The sequence below is a fragment of the Pangasianodon hypophthalmus genome, chromosome 22 (genome assembly GCF_027358585.1).
Source record: "Pangasianodon hypophthalmus isolate fPanHyp1 chromosome 22, fPanHyp1.pri, whole genome shotgun sequence".
Taxonomy (NCBI): domain Eukaryota; kingdom Metazoa; phylum Chordata; class Actinopteri; order Siluriformes; family Pangasiidae; genus Pangasianodon; species Pangasianodon hypophthalmus.
Window position 1 is genome coordinate 15,684,697 of NC_069731.1, and position 14,297 is coordinate 15,698,993.

A 14,297-nucleotide genomic window follows, 5' to 3' on the forward strand; every position below is an offset into this window, starting at 1 on the left:
ACCAGCCGGCTATCCCCATGACACAACAGTCACCAACCGAGGAACCGTGTGGCTATCACATGCTTCCCTTTTCAATTGCGTCACAGGGCAGTATAACACACTCGGATGAAAGTGCTATCTGCCCTCTTCCACATACGGACACCAATGTCCCCGTGATTGACGTAGGGAAGAGACTATGACAACTCTCTCTTTGGCATCATCAGGAATTGAACTTGTGACGATTCTTCCAATGATAGGGCGAATGCTATTCTGTTGCACCACAGAATTGTCAAGTCCAAAGACAGAAAAAGAAAAAACACAAAAGGACAAGCAGCTCCCTTCCCAATTATCTTTACAGACTCAGAGCACAATAGAGTATTACATTTTTGTCAGCAAACAATTTTATATTAATCAGGACACACACCGACATAGACACACACACACACACACACACACACACACACAGTCAGTGGACCAGAATAACTATAAATCTATTGATGACTTCTTCACTGCAGAGGGCTTAAATGAATCATCTACCTTATCACCTCTCTGTATGAGCGTGGAATGGGTGATGAGTCCTTTCCGCTCTCTGCATAAACTACAGCACATAAACTTTATGGAAAGGTCCAAGAGTTATAAATCACACACACTTTCCTTCCTGTGAGCTGCTACACAGGTTTTATGTGCATGGAATTTTATTAGTCCCATGAAATCATCTCCAGATTTTGTTTGCTAAAAGGCATCAATATCCTGCTAACCGGAATCTACAAGACCCTGAACAGGGTAAATAAATAAATAGATAGAGAAATATTTAATAAATAAATTAATTAATTAACAGAGTGTGAATCTACATGTAATTCATGTTAGAATTTGTAAAAAAAAAATAAAAAATGAGGGGACATGGTGTTATACCTGCAAGCTAGTTCCTGTTATCATGCTATAGTAGCAATAAACAGTCATTCCCTTACCAGCCTTCTTTCTTTTTCTTTTTGGACAAATGATGCCAAATGGATGTTATGAATTTTCTGTGACCCCTAGACTTGAACTACTGTAACATTTAAGCATTTTATTAAGCTAGTAACATACTAACATGTAAAATAAGTGACTAAAAAATGAATACTCCCTGCACTGCTCTACCAGTCTCGTGTGAGTGATCTGTTGTTATACTGTAGGCAAATAATCCACGCCGGGGTGGTGTGATGTGGCCCAACGCAGACCGGTTTATACTTGACCCATGATTTTGCATGTGTGTGTTCAAGTAGCGACAATGAGTGTGACAGTGAGCAGCTTTATTCACATACTTGCTACATATTTTATGTGTCTTATGTACACCTGGAAGATTTCAAAGCAACATTCACTAGATGGCATGCCAGAGCCAAAATATCCCAGTCCTTCAAGCGTTTAAGTTGAATTGTATAAAATGTTTAGGGATTTCATGCACAGAGATGTTAAACACAATGAGGAGCTCTATTTCTCTGTTTTAAAATGTTCTGATTGTCGTCGTCATGATTGTTGTCATGGGCTGGTCTCATATCAAAAACTCTGAAAGTATTTACTAATCTAGAAAATCCAGAAGACAGGTATGCAAAACAAAACCAAGTGGTGCTGCGACCCCTATTGAAACACTGAGTTAATATGACCAAAAAAAAAAAAAAAAAAAAACGCAGCTTTTCGTGTTACTGAGAAACTGCAAAATGCAAAACCTGTGCAAAACCTAAAATCAACTCTGACCTCAAAGTGTTTCAAAATGTTTCAGAGTGCTGACACTAGAGACTCCTTCCATCAATGTTAAATAAACGTCTCCTTACTGAAAACTTCACCATATCAATGATCTTTGTTTAATAACAACAGGTTTCTAAAATCTTATTATTAATATTTTTAGATTATGTGCAGTGTTCATCATACAAGACTCGTTGAAATACCTGTTACTATGGAAACAATAATATATTAGAACAGGTACACTAATATATATGTCACAGCTGCTGTTATAGAAAACTAATCAACACCTTCTCACCAATAAGATTCAAGAGTTCAACAGTGTTGTGGAATATTACTAATAAATAAAATAAAGGATTGCTAGTACCTTGTGATAAAATGAGCAGAAGTAAATATATTAAAAGGATAAAACAGTGGTATTTTGAGCTTACATTAAACAATTTCTCGAGTTTTTGGCAAAACACTTGATTACTGATTAAAATTATTGACAGATCTACAAATAAGTTGTAAGTTAAACTTTCCATGTAGAGTATAACAGCACTGAATGTCTTCGTGTAACATCAAGCATAGTTGGGAATGTGTTCATACATTGGCAATGTGTTAATATTACCACAAATACTTTGTATTAGGGCCCTAATTGTGCTAAATGTCATTTTATACTGCTCCTGTATTTTTATTTATTTATTTATTATTATTATATATATTTTTTTTACATTAATTACTGAACTTGTGCAGGTTAACAACCATCTGCCTCTTTTGCATTAAAAACTCTTTGGCTTTCCACATAGTGTTGGATTACACAGATATTTAAAAAAAAAAACATGAATCACTGTGTATAATATTTAGAATATACAATAATTTTCCCCTATTCTTCTGCAGGATGCCAATAATTCTGAAGTTGACTGTAATTAAATTTGCAATTATACCATTAATAATACCATTCTACAGCATGCACATAATAGGTCTCTGTTTGTAAGTGTTCTTTTTAAACATATATATTTTAATAGTTGTCTCAAAGACAAGTATCAATAAAATCCCCTTTTATTACTTGTATCAGTATAAATTTCATCCCTAAAGTAAATATTATAATATATATTATAATATGATTATGTTACATATTTTACACAACATTGAATTACTATATGCAATCCTGAACTCACATATGGATTTTGTATATAATGCTTCATATCATATCATGTGTAGGATAATGAATTAGGAAACAATAAATCTCATCACCAACAAAAGCATGAAGTGCTGAGGTATGAAAGCCAGCCCAAGTGGATATGAGCACACAGCAGTGTCCTAACATCATCTAGTGGCAAACATAATGTATTACAACAAGAAGTGATTAAATCTGGGCAAATATGAGATGTAGAGCCTTTTCAGATAAAATGCAAATTCCTTCGGCAAAAAGCACCTCATGATAAAAATGTCTCATATAATATCCGCTGCAAAAGAAAGATCTATACAAATGTGATAGCAAGTGGAAGATATCATGATAGGATAGTACATGTTTGTGTTTCAATGCCATTATTGTCCCACTGATATTACATTTACAAATACGTAATGTAAAAGTAAAATTGAAAACATTTTGAATAAAGATAGTTTCCTTCACAACAACCTGTGTGCATGTTTCAGTAAATGACTTAAAACAATAAAACTGCCTGTTCCACCAAACTACACTTTACCTTCAAATATAATCATTAAAATGCTTCATGAAGCATATGATTTTTGCATTAATGTGTAAATCATTAACATCTCATGTCTGAAATATCTTTTTCCATGAATCATCCTTTATAGATTATGAAAAAATAATGTAACATTTACTCAACCCTCTAAAACTGAGCACATTCCCTTCTATAAAATATTTGGAAAATGTCTAAATTATTGAAGACCATGGGAAAAAGAAAAGTTCTCTCTCTCTCTCTCTCTCTCTCTCTCTCTCTCTCTCTTTTTAATTTTTTTTTTAATTTTCAATGATATTGTGATATGGACTGATGAGTTTACTTTGAAACCCTGTACAATAAAGTTACCCAAATTATAGACTGAAAGTAAATTATTGAATGAAATAAAAAAAAGTAAATTATTAGAATTCTGAATGCTATGCTATATAAAATGTTAGATAAAAGAATGAATGCTAGATAAAAAAAAATCATTCTGTAACACAGTTGAGAGCAAATTTCTTTTGTAAAAAAAAAAAAAACAGTGAGAAATACATTTTTTGGAATGGTGAAATTAATATTTTTGTAGAATCTATGTTGAAAAAATAATTAAAAAAAAAAAAAAACATTTTAATTTTTAAGAATTATGGTTGGGGTTGAATGGACCAATTGTGGAATCACCCATTCCACAACTAGTCTATTAACTATTACACTGTAAATCTAAGAAGCTGATGGCATTAACCCAGTAACCCATCTACAATATTCACTACTAACAAGTACTATTATTTTATTAGTTATTAACACTAAATTGTACTCAGATGATCCTTATTATTTTTTTTCCCTAAGAAATCATTGAATGTGACATGAAACATATGTCTGAATATCCTGTTCATTCAACACTCATATAATTCTGATCCTAACTCAGTGGTAATTATTATCTTGCCTCAATTAAAGAGTCCTATGTGTTATCCGTTATCACCCTTCCCACTTTCTATCAATTAGGACCCATTATTTGGGGCTTATGTTAGTAAAGAATGACATCATCCTGCTGCAGAAATAAGTGATCGTGCAGAAAGAGTGATAGTGCTGAGGACGGGGCTTACCGAAGACTTTTCCTAGGAAGAGAGTCTTGACCAGGTTGAACTGAGTGTCTGAGGCTTCAGGCAGAGTGTAGCTGACCGAAGGATAGTGGTCCAGCTATGGGAAAGACACACACACACACACACACACACACACACACACACACACACACACACACACAAAGAAAATATGCTCAGAATATCTTTCTTTTATCTGAACAGTGATAACTGGACAATCTGAAAAATACTCCAGTCCAAAGTAAGCAATTTGTAAAATTAAAAATCGCACACACTTAAAAGAACTGAGGCTTTCTATTATAGCATAAAGACGAATGCAGATATTGGCATGGATATTTGACAAGAATACAACCTATCTTTACTGCTTAGACCACACTGCAAATAAAATATCATCATGACATCATCAGAAAATGAAAACACATTCAGCACATTAATAAAAGTTTTTGAAGGGACATGATCATGTTCTCAGAGAAAGTTTATTCACCTTTAATACATGGAGTGCAACAAGAAACAGAGAAAAGCACAATGTTACAGAGATTGTGGACCATACTCAGAATTCAGTGAAACACACACAGTGAGAATTTAATACTGAAACTGTGCACAACAGCATGGTGAAAAACAACCCTAAAATATTCATAAGTTTCCCCATGTAAATATTGATGTAACTTTTGGACTGTGTTCAAATGTGCCTGCTCATAAAATAGCTTAATAAAATATGTGTTATTATTATTATTTATTATAAATGTGTCTGACTCGCACAGATTCAGAGAGTTTGCTGTTAGGATCAGCTCTCAATCTCCACCTGGTGGAACTGTGCTTAAAGTACACTCTGACTGCACCGCTGTCCTTCACATTCGCTCGAGATTGATAACCGTGAAGCTGTTTATTCCACCAAAGTATGCTAGGTAAATTGTCCTCAGTGTTTCCTGAATTTGTAGCTCATCTCTAAGGACTCTGCTGATGAGGAGCTCGGAGTGGAAGATTCAGGACGTTTTAATGTGACAACATTAAATAGCTTTGAGCTTCTTTACCTTTATCAGAAGGAGTTAATGGCAGACTCTGAGAGAAACGCTGCTGTGAAAAGCTTCCCCAAGGCTCCAAACTCTCTGAGAGCCACATAGCCTGCTAATGAGCTGCAAATAAGCTCCAACTTGGCCTTGTGGAACATGAAGGACAGATTTTTTCAAAAAAATTGAATTACATTTAAAAATTGTATTAACTTTATTTATCCTCAAGGCGATGGATTAAGTGAGGAAGCCTGATTATTGTTAATGATTAATAATTAAGGTCTAAAAGCCCACAGGGGCAGATGGAAAGTGCAGGGATTTGACCTCGCAATCTTCTGGTGACTAATAGAGAGTTACGATTCGCCTCACTGAGGGAATTCCTCTGAGAATAAAGGATAAATTCAGGGGTAAAGCAAGCAATGAGCAGTGAGAGAGAGAAGTGAGAAAGTAAAAGTGGGTAAAGTGTTTAATGTTCTCAGGGCCGCTCATCTCTTTCATCAAGACTCAAATACAACAAGAAAGAGAACAGTTTCTCTACAGCGAGTTAAGAGATACTTTAAAAACAACTTGAACTAACAAGAAAATGACAACCCCAAGAGAATTTATTCTAAAAAAATTCATGTAAACTAGTTTAGATCAACACTGATTAAGATTTCATATTTATTGACATTAGCACAGACCATTACTGTATGTACTACTACTAAGTACAGAAAACAACACAGCTCAAGGACACACACACACACACTCTAATCCAGACTACACCTTTGATGCTGCTTCACACCTTGACCTCATCACCTCATCAGCTCTCACTGCTCTGCACTGCTTATCGATCGATACACACTCTCAGGAGATCAGTGTATTACAGTGAGTGCCAGAGACACTACATGTCCAACTGAAAATAAAACCTGAGTGTTAACGTCAAAGAATATTGGAAGGTGAGGGTGTGATGGTTGTGTGTGTGATGGCGGCTCTCACTTGGACGTGGATTTCTCTTTCTATTCTTGTGATGTTGACACTGTGTGGCTGTCCGTTGGCCAAATTGCGCTGATCCAGATCGACGGTGAAGGGCTCGAGCAGACCCCCGATGTTATAACGCAGCTGTAGGGAACCTGAGAGAGAGAGAGAGAGAGAGAGAGAGAGACTTTTTATTTGGAGAGGATTAAGTGTGAACTCTCTTCTCTTAATTCTTACAGTGCCACTTTGACACACACACACACATACACACACACTGCACTGACGTTAAAACCTCAGACTGAATTATTTCTGTATGCATGTGTGTGTTCAACTGTGTCTAAGTCGATACGAGTGAGTGTGACAGAAAGCCATTAAACATTTCTTAGCTGCATTGGTTAAACTGAGATGCTTTCTAAAAGCACTGCTTTGTTTTGCACACTAAAGTGATAAACTGCTAAGACACTCAGAGGAAATCATTACACAGAGGCATTCAATCTCAGGCCATTTAGTGAAAAGCCCAGAGTTGAAGAAAATATTTTTAAAATGTTGAGAACTAGTAAATTATTTAGTCTGTTTGAGGACCATACGTACCATTGCGTCGCAGCACCACAGCCATGTAGTCATGGATCCTTGAGCTGATGTACAGGAGGATGCTGGGAGTGCTGGACGTGCTAAAGCTGAAGGTCACAACCTCTCGGGTCAGGTTCATGTCTGTGTTCAGAGATTGGGCGAAATCCTTTCCATCCATGCTGGACACCGAGGACGTCACCTCTGGCATCAGGTTATAGCGGACCAGTGTTCCTGCCTCAAAGTAAGCTCCCACATCTGCAACACAAACACACAGCATGCTCTGTTAGAGACAAACTCAGTTCTATCTGGAACTTCCCCCCTCTTGTAACTGAGTGTGACTGCAGGCTGAGGATCATGGGAAATGGTTATTGTCTGCAACTTTAAGACTTACAGATGCAGGCATGACAAAATGGTTGCCATTATTTGTATGCTTCTTAGAAGCTGTAAACACAGTACTTTGTCTTATTGACTATTGAAGACAAGTACGAGAGTGGAAAATTGCTCATGTGGATTGTTTAGCTGAGTAATATATATATATATATATATATTTATTTATATATATATGCCTATTGCAGGAGCAGTAAAATCACAAATTATGCACAAGCTGTTGCATTTGAGGTAGAATGAAAAGGATCGTGGGAAATCATGTGAGATCATGAGAATTAAAGTAAAATGCTGCGTGTAGGTGACCTTTCCATATATAGAGCTATAAACTATAAAGCCAATCATTAATAAATAAAATTCTTTCTTTCTCTCTCTCTATCTCTCTTTCTATCTATCTATATCTATATATGTAAATATATATATATATATAAAATCTACTACACATACCACAATATCACAGAAACAAAAAAAAAACAAAAGAAATAAACAAGAACAAAGAAACCATGCATTAGAAAAATCAGAAATGACTGAGAATTCATTATTGACACTTATACACATGGTGGGATGAGTAAGTAAATACGTATGAAATGGAAATGTGTGTTTAGTCATTGCTGTTACAAGCTACTCATATGGGAATCAGGCTGGATAGAAGCATAGAGCTGAAAAATAAACCAAAGTAACTGATTTGCAATGGAAAGCAATGAATTGAAACTCAATAAACACAACTGTCTATGAGGCTCATTTAAGTTGTTCTTGTTCTTCTTTCGGCTGCTTCCATTAGGGATTGCCACAGCGGATCATTGGTTCTTTGTATTTGATTTGGCACAGTTTTTACGTCGAATGCCCTTCCTGATACAACCCTCCCCAATATTTATCCGGGCTTGGGACCAGCACTGAGAGCGCACTGCTGCATGCAACCCCAGGGGCTGGGGTTAGCTCCCTGGCCGGGAATCGAACCCGCGCTGCAGCTGTGAGAGCACTGTGGCCTAACCACTAGTCCTCCAGGGACCCACAAGAGGCTTATTTAAGTGTATGAAGTAATAACCATATTCAAGTAAGAGGTAGTGAGTGTAGTGTACAGGTTAAGTTTATCAGTTCATTCTACACACTTCCATACTCCATATCCTCTCTCTGACATACTGTATATTGCATATATTATAATATCTATGGAATAAACCCAAACTAGGCATGCTGTATTACAAAAATAATCAATAATAGGGTGGTGTAATGCTGCCTGATGTGAAGCACATCATGAAGTGTTTTATTCTTCTTATACCACAGCAATTTGTCAACAATGAATTTGTTTAAAAATAAAAGACAGACAAATCATACTTTTTATCTGTCTATACTTACATTTAATGTTGTGGAATATCTGTGAGACAAGTTAGATGTTCTGTTGTCCAGTTATCATTTATGCAATAACAGTTATAAACAGTTGTTCCTTTACCTGCCTCTATTTTTTTCTTTTTCATGAACTTAATAAGAGAAAAAAAAACCCAGCTTGTCATTTTAGCGAGAAACTAGAAAACTGTCCTAAAGACTTTCCAATGGTGGAAAACTTACTGTTCACTGTTCACTCCTTCAATAGATATTAAATAAATGTCACCTTGCAGAAAACTCCACCACATTAATGATTATACATTTCATTGTTAAATCCCTTCTTGGATTATGTGGCATGTCTGCCATACAAATCCTTGTGAATTAGCTGTTACTATAGAGATGATAACATATTAGACCAAGCTACCTGTGATTTGCCTTTAAGCTGAAACTACTGTCAGATCTAATCAACCTTCTGACCAGTCAGATCTGAGAAATCAGCTGCACTGTAGAAACTGATCAGAGCAAGAGTATTTATGATATAATAATGAAATTATATTGAATGCTAATCGCTCGCCTTTAGTGCAGAAGGGTCCGTCATAAGCCGTGTTGCTGCAGTCACACGAGTAGCCGTTGTATTTCTCTACACACTTCCCTCCGTTGCGGCAGTACATCCCGAAACTGGTGCAATGACCTGAACATCCGGGTTTAACTCCAGGAGTGACCTTTGCTCTTTCTTCCAGGTCTAGGGTCACGCCGTTCATCTTCAGGGAACGGATGCATCCGAGGAAGCCTCTCTGTCCTCCTGCTGCACCTACAGTATCAATGCAAAATAGAGATTTTTAATCTAAAAACTTCATTAGATTGCTGTATAAGATTCATCACATACAAAGCCTTAGGATAATCATCCTGTTTAATTAAATTAAAAGTCTAATGGTGAACATTAAAGAAGCTCAATGTTGAAATAGGAAATCTCTATATCTAAGAAAAACTTGAAATAAGACTCAAGTGATTTCATACCATAAATCCTGGAGAATGAGACTTAAATAACTTTAAAGCATTGTCCTCTATACAGTTTTCTGTCATTATAGGAAACAGCTACTTTATAACTGTTGACTTGACATGACCGGCCATGACACAGTCATCTTTAATAAATAATAAAGCAAAGACAGAGACATGAGGGGAATCAGATGCCAAGTGAGAGATGAAGCAGTTCTTTTTATGAAATTCTGTCACTCTTATCAGACTTTCATTAGAGACAGAAATTTTCACTTCACATTGTTTAACACACACTTCAATTAGCAGTTGACATGGCAGTAGATTAATTCCTCTGTGTGCTTTTATGTGTGTGTGTGTGTGTGGGTGGGTGTGGGAGACGCTTTGCTGTAGAATTCAGTCATTTAAGTGAGGAATAAAATCATTTCAGGCTGTGCTCAAGGACGAGGATGAAGTTACTGTTGCCAACATAAAGTTGATTCATTTCCTATAACAGCACGTCCTGAAGTGTTTTATTCCTCTTATACCACAAAAATTTGCTAACACCATTTTTTAAAAATCTCTTAATGACCAGCATATCATTTTTTTCATCCATTTATAATTACATTTAAGGTTGAGGGACATCCAAGAAACAAGTTATCACTTATGTTATAGCAGCTGTAAGTAGCTATTTCCTTGCTAGCCTCTTTGTTTCTTTCGCTTTAAGACAATAAATACCAAAAATGCAGTTTGTCATGTTACTGAGAAACCAGAGTCCACTGTCCTGAAGACTTTACAGTGGTGGAAAAATTAACATTACAGCCTTATCTTTGGGTGTTACAAAGCTACAAAGCACTGACACTGGAAACTCCTTCCACAAATGCAACAAACTAAACATCTTCTCACAGAATATATCACTATATCAACAATTACACTTTTATAATCCGTTAATGTGGTGCTTCTACCATAGGAGTCCATGAGAATTAGCTGTTACTATAGAAACATTAAAACAAATGCATTAATATGAACCTGTGATTTGTCTTGCAGCCAGAATTGCCGTTAACACTGCTATTGCAAAAAGTTAATCAACACCTTCTGACCAATCAGAATCCAGAATTCGATAGCTGTAATAAATGAGAATACTGGATACATGATACAAGCTTCACTTCTACAGGACCTCTTTTGGTCTGAACTGATTATTACCTGAATAAATCCAGCTCCTGCTCACCACTGCTGAATAATACCAGGTTATGGGAACTCTTTCTGCAGCTTTTCAGTGTTTTCTGGATTTGCACTTCTTTTAAATTACAATGCTAGCACTAATCATTTGAAAATTTGTACTCAATCCTTGACGTTCTTCTAGCACCAATCATTTTAACATTGGACTCTGTCATTGGTGTCTCTTTAGCTTGTCTTTCAAGCCCTACACTTTTTTTTTTTTTTTTTTACAGCTCTTTTACTTGATCTCAATCTCACACTTGCCTGATTACCAATGCTACCTTAATATAAATAACATTACGGAGTTCTGCAGACCATATCGATAGCATTACTCTGTGCTTTTTGCGCAGTATATCTGAAACTCTCTTGTCCTATCAGGGTACCATATGATTTATCTGTTTGTACCAGAATTTCACAGAAATGTTACCTACTGTCCTGACAAGTCCAAGATGCTAGTTTTCCTGGAGAGTGGCGTCAGCGTGCGAGAAGCACAACACATGCAGGAACAGAACAGAAAAATAAAAACCACCACAAAAATATGAATAAGAAACAAGCATGCTCTTGGGGTGTGGTGCTCTAGGAAAATAATCAATGATGATGTGGTGTGATGCGGCCCAATTTAAATCAGAGTTACTGTTACCACCACAGAGTTAATTATTTTCCTATAACAGCACATCTCAAAGTATTTAATTCTTCTTACACCACAGCAATTTGACAATTATTTGATTAAAAAAAATATGAATGAATGACTTATTGTATTGTACTTTTTAGCCATTTATAGTTGCATTTAATGTTATAGAATGTTCGTGAGTTCATGAGACATTTTTTCTCTCTGTTGAAATTAATAAGACAAAAAAAAAAAAAACGGAAAACGCAAAATTCTCTGTCACTGGAGACTCCTTCCCTGAATGTTAACTATGATTATATGTTTTTCTTTGTTAAATAATATCATGCATTTAATCAGTTTTTTATTATTAGTTTTAGATTATGTGATCTGTCCACCATACAAGTCCCTGTGAATGAGCTGTTAGTATTAGAAATGATAACATATTATAATGAGCGCATTAACATAAAACTGATTTGAATCACAGCTGGAAGTACTCTCAACATTAAACAACACATTCTGTCCAATCTGATCTGAGAATTCAAAAGTGCTGTGGTATAATGAAGAATAAACTCTTAATTAAAAATGTCTATTGATCAAAGACATGAACATGCTGATGTTAAATCAAAAGGCTTGCAATACAGGTCTATTTTAATTCTAATGCAAAATGAGTGATGCTATGTGTGAGAAAGAAACGTTACATTTTTCATAAAGTCACGAGATGAATGGTGAATACAGAATAAACCACTGAAAGTGCAGATGAAATAGAAAATGAGCTGCTTTATTAATGAATGACTATACTCCTGGGCAAAAAAATGGGCCAAGCCAAACATGGCAAAATATTAAGGTTTTAATGGTCTTAACAACAAATCATTGGTCATGACATTAGCAAGAATTACACAAATAGATAAAGGAACTTAGTATGGGGGAGCTTTTCCCTTTGATTTCTTTAAATGTTTAAGCCTTGTGGCCCTTGATGCGCTGCATCTGGTGTGGCAGATAACCACATAATGACTAATCTTTTAAGAGAAAAACATCTGAGAAGATATTTTTGGAAAATTTACTACACCCAGACACGTGTTAGTTTGAATTTTACATCAAACATTTTAATCATTATCATGATTTTACCTTTGCGTACAAGAAGACTATATAAGTGAATTTCCCTGTTTCTAGCTTTTCCCCAAACAGTTCACTGCAGCTAAAGTAAATGAGCAAATTTGTTTAATTCTTGCTCCTTTTCTGACCAATGATTTGTTCTTAAGACCATTAAAAGCTTAATATTTGCCAATTTGCGCTTGGTCCATTGTTTTCCCCAGTGATGTACATGTAAATGTGGCACAAACACTCAGTGGCTAGAGAGAAAATCCAGGCAGTGAATATCATAATATTTCCCAAAAGACACATTTACCAGATAACACAGGTCCAAAACTAATCTAGAGTTTATGTTACATCTCAGACATGAATTTCAGCAACTTTTGCATTAATGTAGTTTCTGAAGCTCATTACACAGAGAGTGCAGCATTTTTAATAATGACATTAACTTCCTGCCAGTGGACTCTGGGAAAAATTACATTTTCAGGTGCTTATAGACCAAAATGCTTGAAGACACAGTTGCATAAAAATGAGGCAGTGATACAGGAGCTAATCAGTGCTGGATATCTCACTGCGTTTAATGTTCGTAGCTATAAAAGTGAACTGTGAGTGAAGCAGTTATTTATGAATTTCATTATAATCAGTGAAACTCTAAAAGAGCTATAAAAGTCGCCCCCTCCACCATTTTTGTTTAGGGTTTTACAGCACTAACCTTCTAGAGATGAGAGAGTCTACTCCACTTGCTTAATGTGCTGAATGAACCGAGGAACAAAACAGCACAAGAAAAAGCCAAAGCCATTCATTTTCAAGGATAATTACCTTGTGCGAACTGGCGTTCATACATTCACGGCCATAATGGGACTTTGAAACTATTTTAATCTATTATTTTCAGCCCATTTTTCTCGGTTATGACTGCTTCAGTGAGCTAGAGAAACCAGCATTTAAATTAAGGTGGCAACCTTTCTACCAAGCAAACAGGTTTATTTTACTCCAGCGGTTGCTGTTTAATCTGAGCACTAATGCAAACAGCCCCTGTGGCCATATGAGCTGATATACATATACTGTACTGTATGTGTGTGTGTGTGTGTGTGTGTGTGTGAGCTTCTTACCCACATACAGCTGGCTGTAGAGCTCCAGGCGTGTGTGTCCCTGTGCAGGTGCAGCTCGAACCTGTCTGTATTGCTGATCCAGCTGAAGCACGGCCTCTTTGACGTTTCTCTCGGCACTGACTCGATGCCACTGGTCGTCGTTTAGTGGTGTTGATGAGTGAACATTCAGCTCCACTGGTCCGTTCCCCACATCGAAGGAGAAGGTAACGACATTGGGCGCTGGAGAGAAACAAGAAAACACACAGTCACAGTTTAATGAATAAAACTGAAAGAGGTGTAATAATGTTGCCCTAAAATAACTATTAGTCTTTTTTATATCACAGCACGGTTGAATGCTCAAATCTGATAGGTCAGCATTATTTTGTATATCAGCAAGTCTCAGAAAGTAGTTCCGGCTCTGACATGAATGATAGGTTAATATTAATGCACTTATTCTAATATGTTATTGTTTCTATAGGCATCTCGTACACAGGGACTTATTCGATGGAAGTAATCAAATGTCATGTGTTATTCCTTACTTATACCACAGCACTGTTGAAAGCCTGATTCTGATTGGTCAAGAGGTGTTGATTAATTTTGATTAATAGTAACTCTGACAATAGTGCCTAAAACTG

At 36.2% G+C, this 14,297-nt stretch overlaps 1 protein-coding gene across 1 annotated transcript in view; it reads right to left on the reverse strand.

Moving 5' to 3' along the window:
• Positions 1 to 14,297, reverse strand: part of LOC113541144 (contactin-associated protein-like 2) — a 135,805-nt gene that overhangs the window by 6,185 nt on the left and 115,323 nt on the right. Inside the window, exons 17-21 of the mRNA XM_034298225.2 lie at positions 13,684 to 13,902; positions 9,263 to 9,499; positions 7,006 to 7,239; positions 6,436 to 6,569; positions 4,460 to 4,553 (exon numbers count right to left, since the gene is read on the reverse strand). Coding sequence (XP_034154116.2) covers positions 4,460 to 4,553; positions 6,436 to 6,569; positions 7,006 to 7,239; positions 9,263 to 9,499; positions 13,684 to 13,902 — 918 coding nt within the window. The remainder of the gene's footprint in view (positions 1 to 4,459; positions 4,554 to 6,435; positions 6,570 to 7,005; positions 7,240 to 9,262; positions 9,500 to 13,683; positions 13,903 to 14,297) is intronic.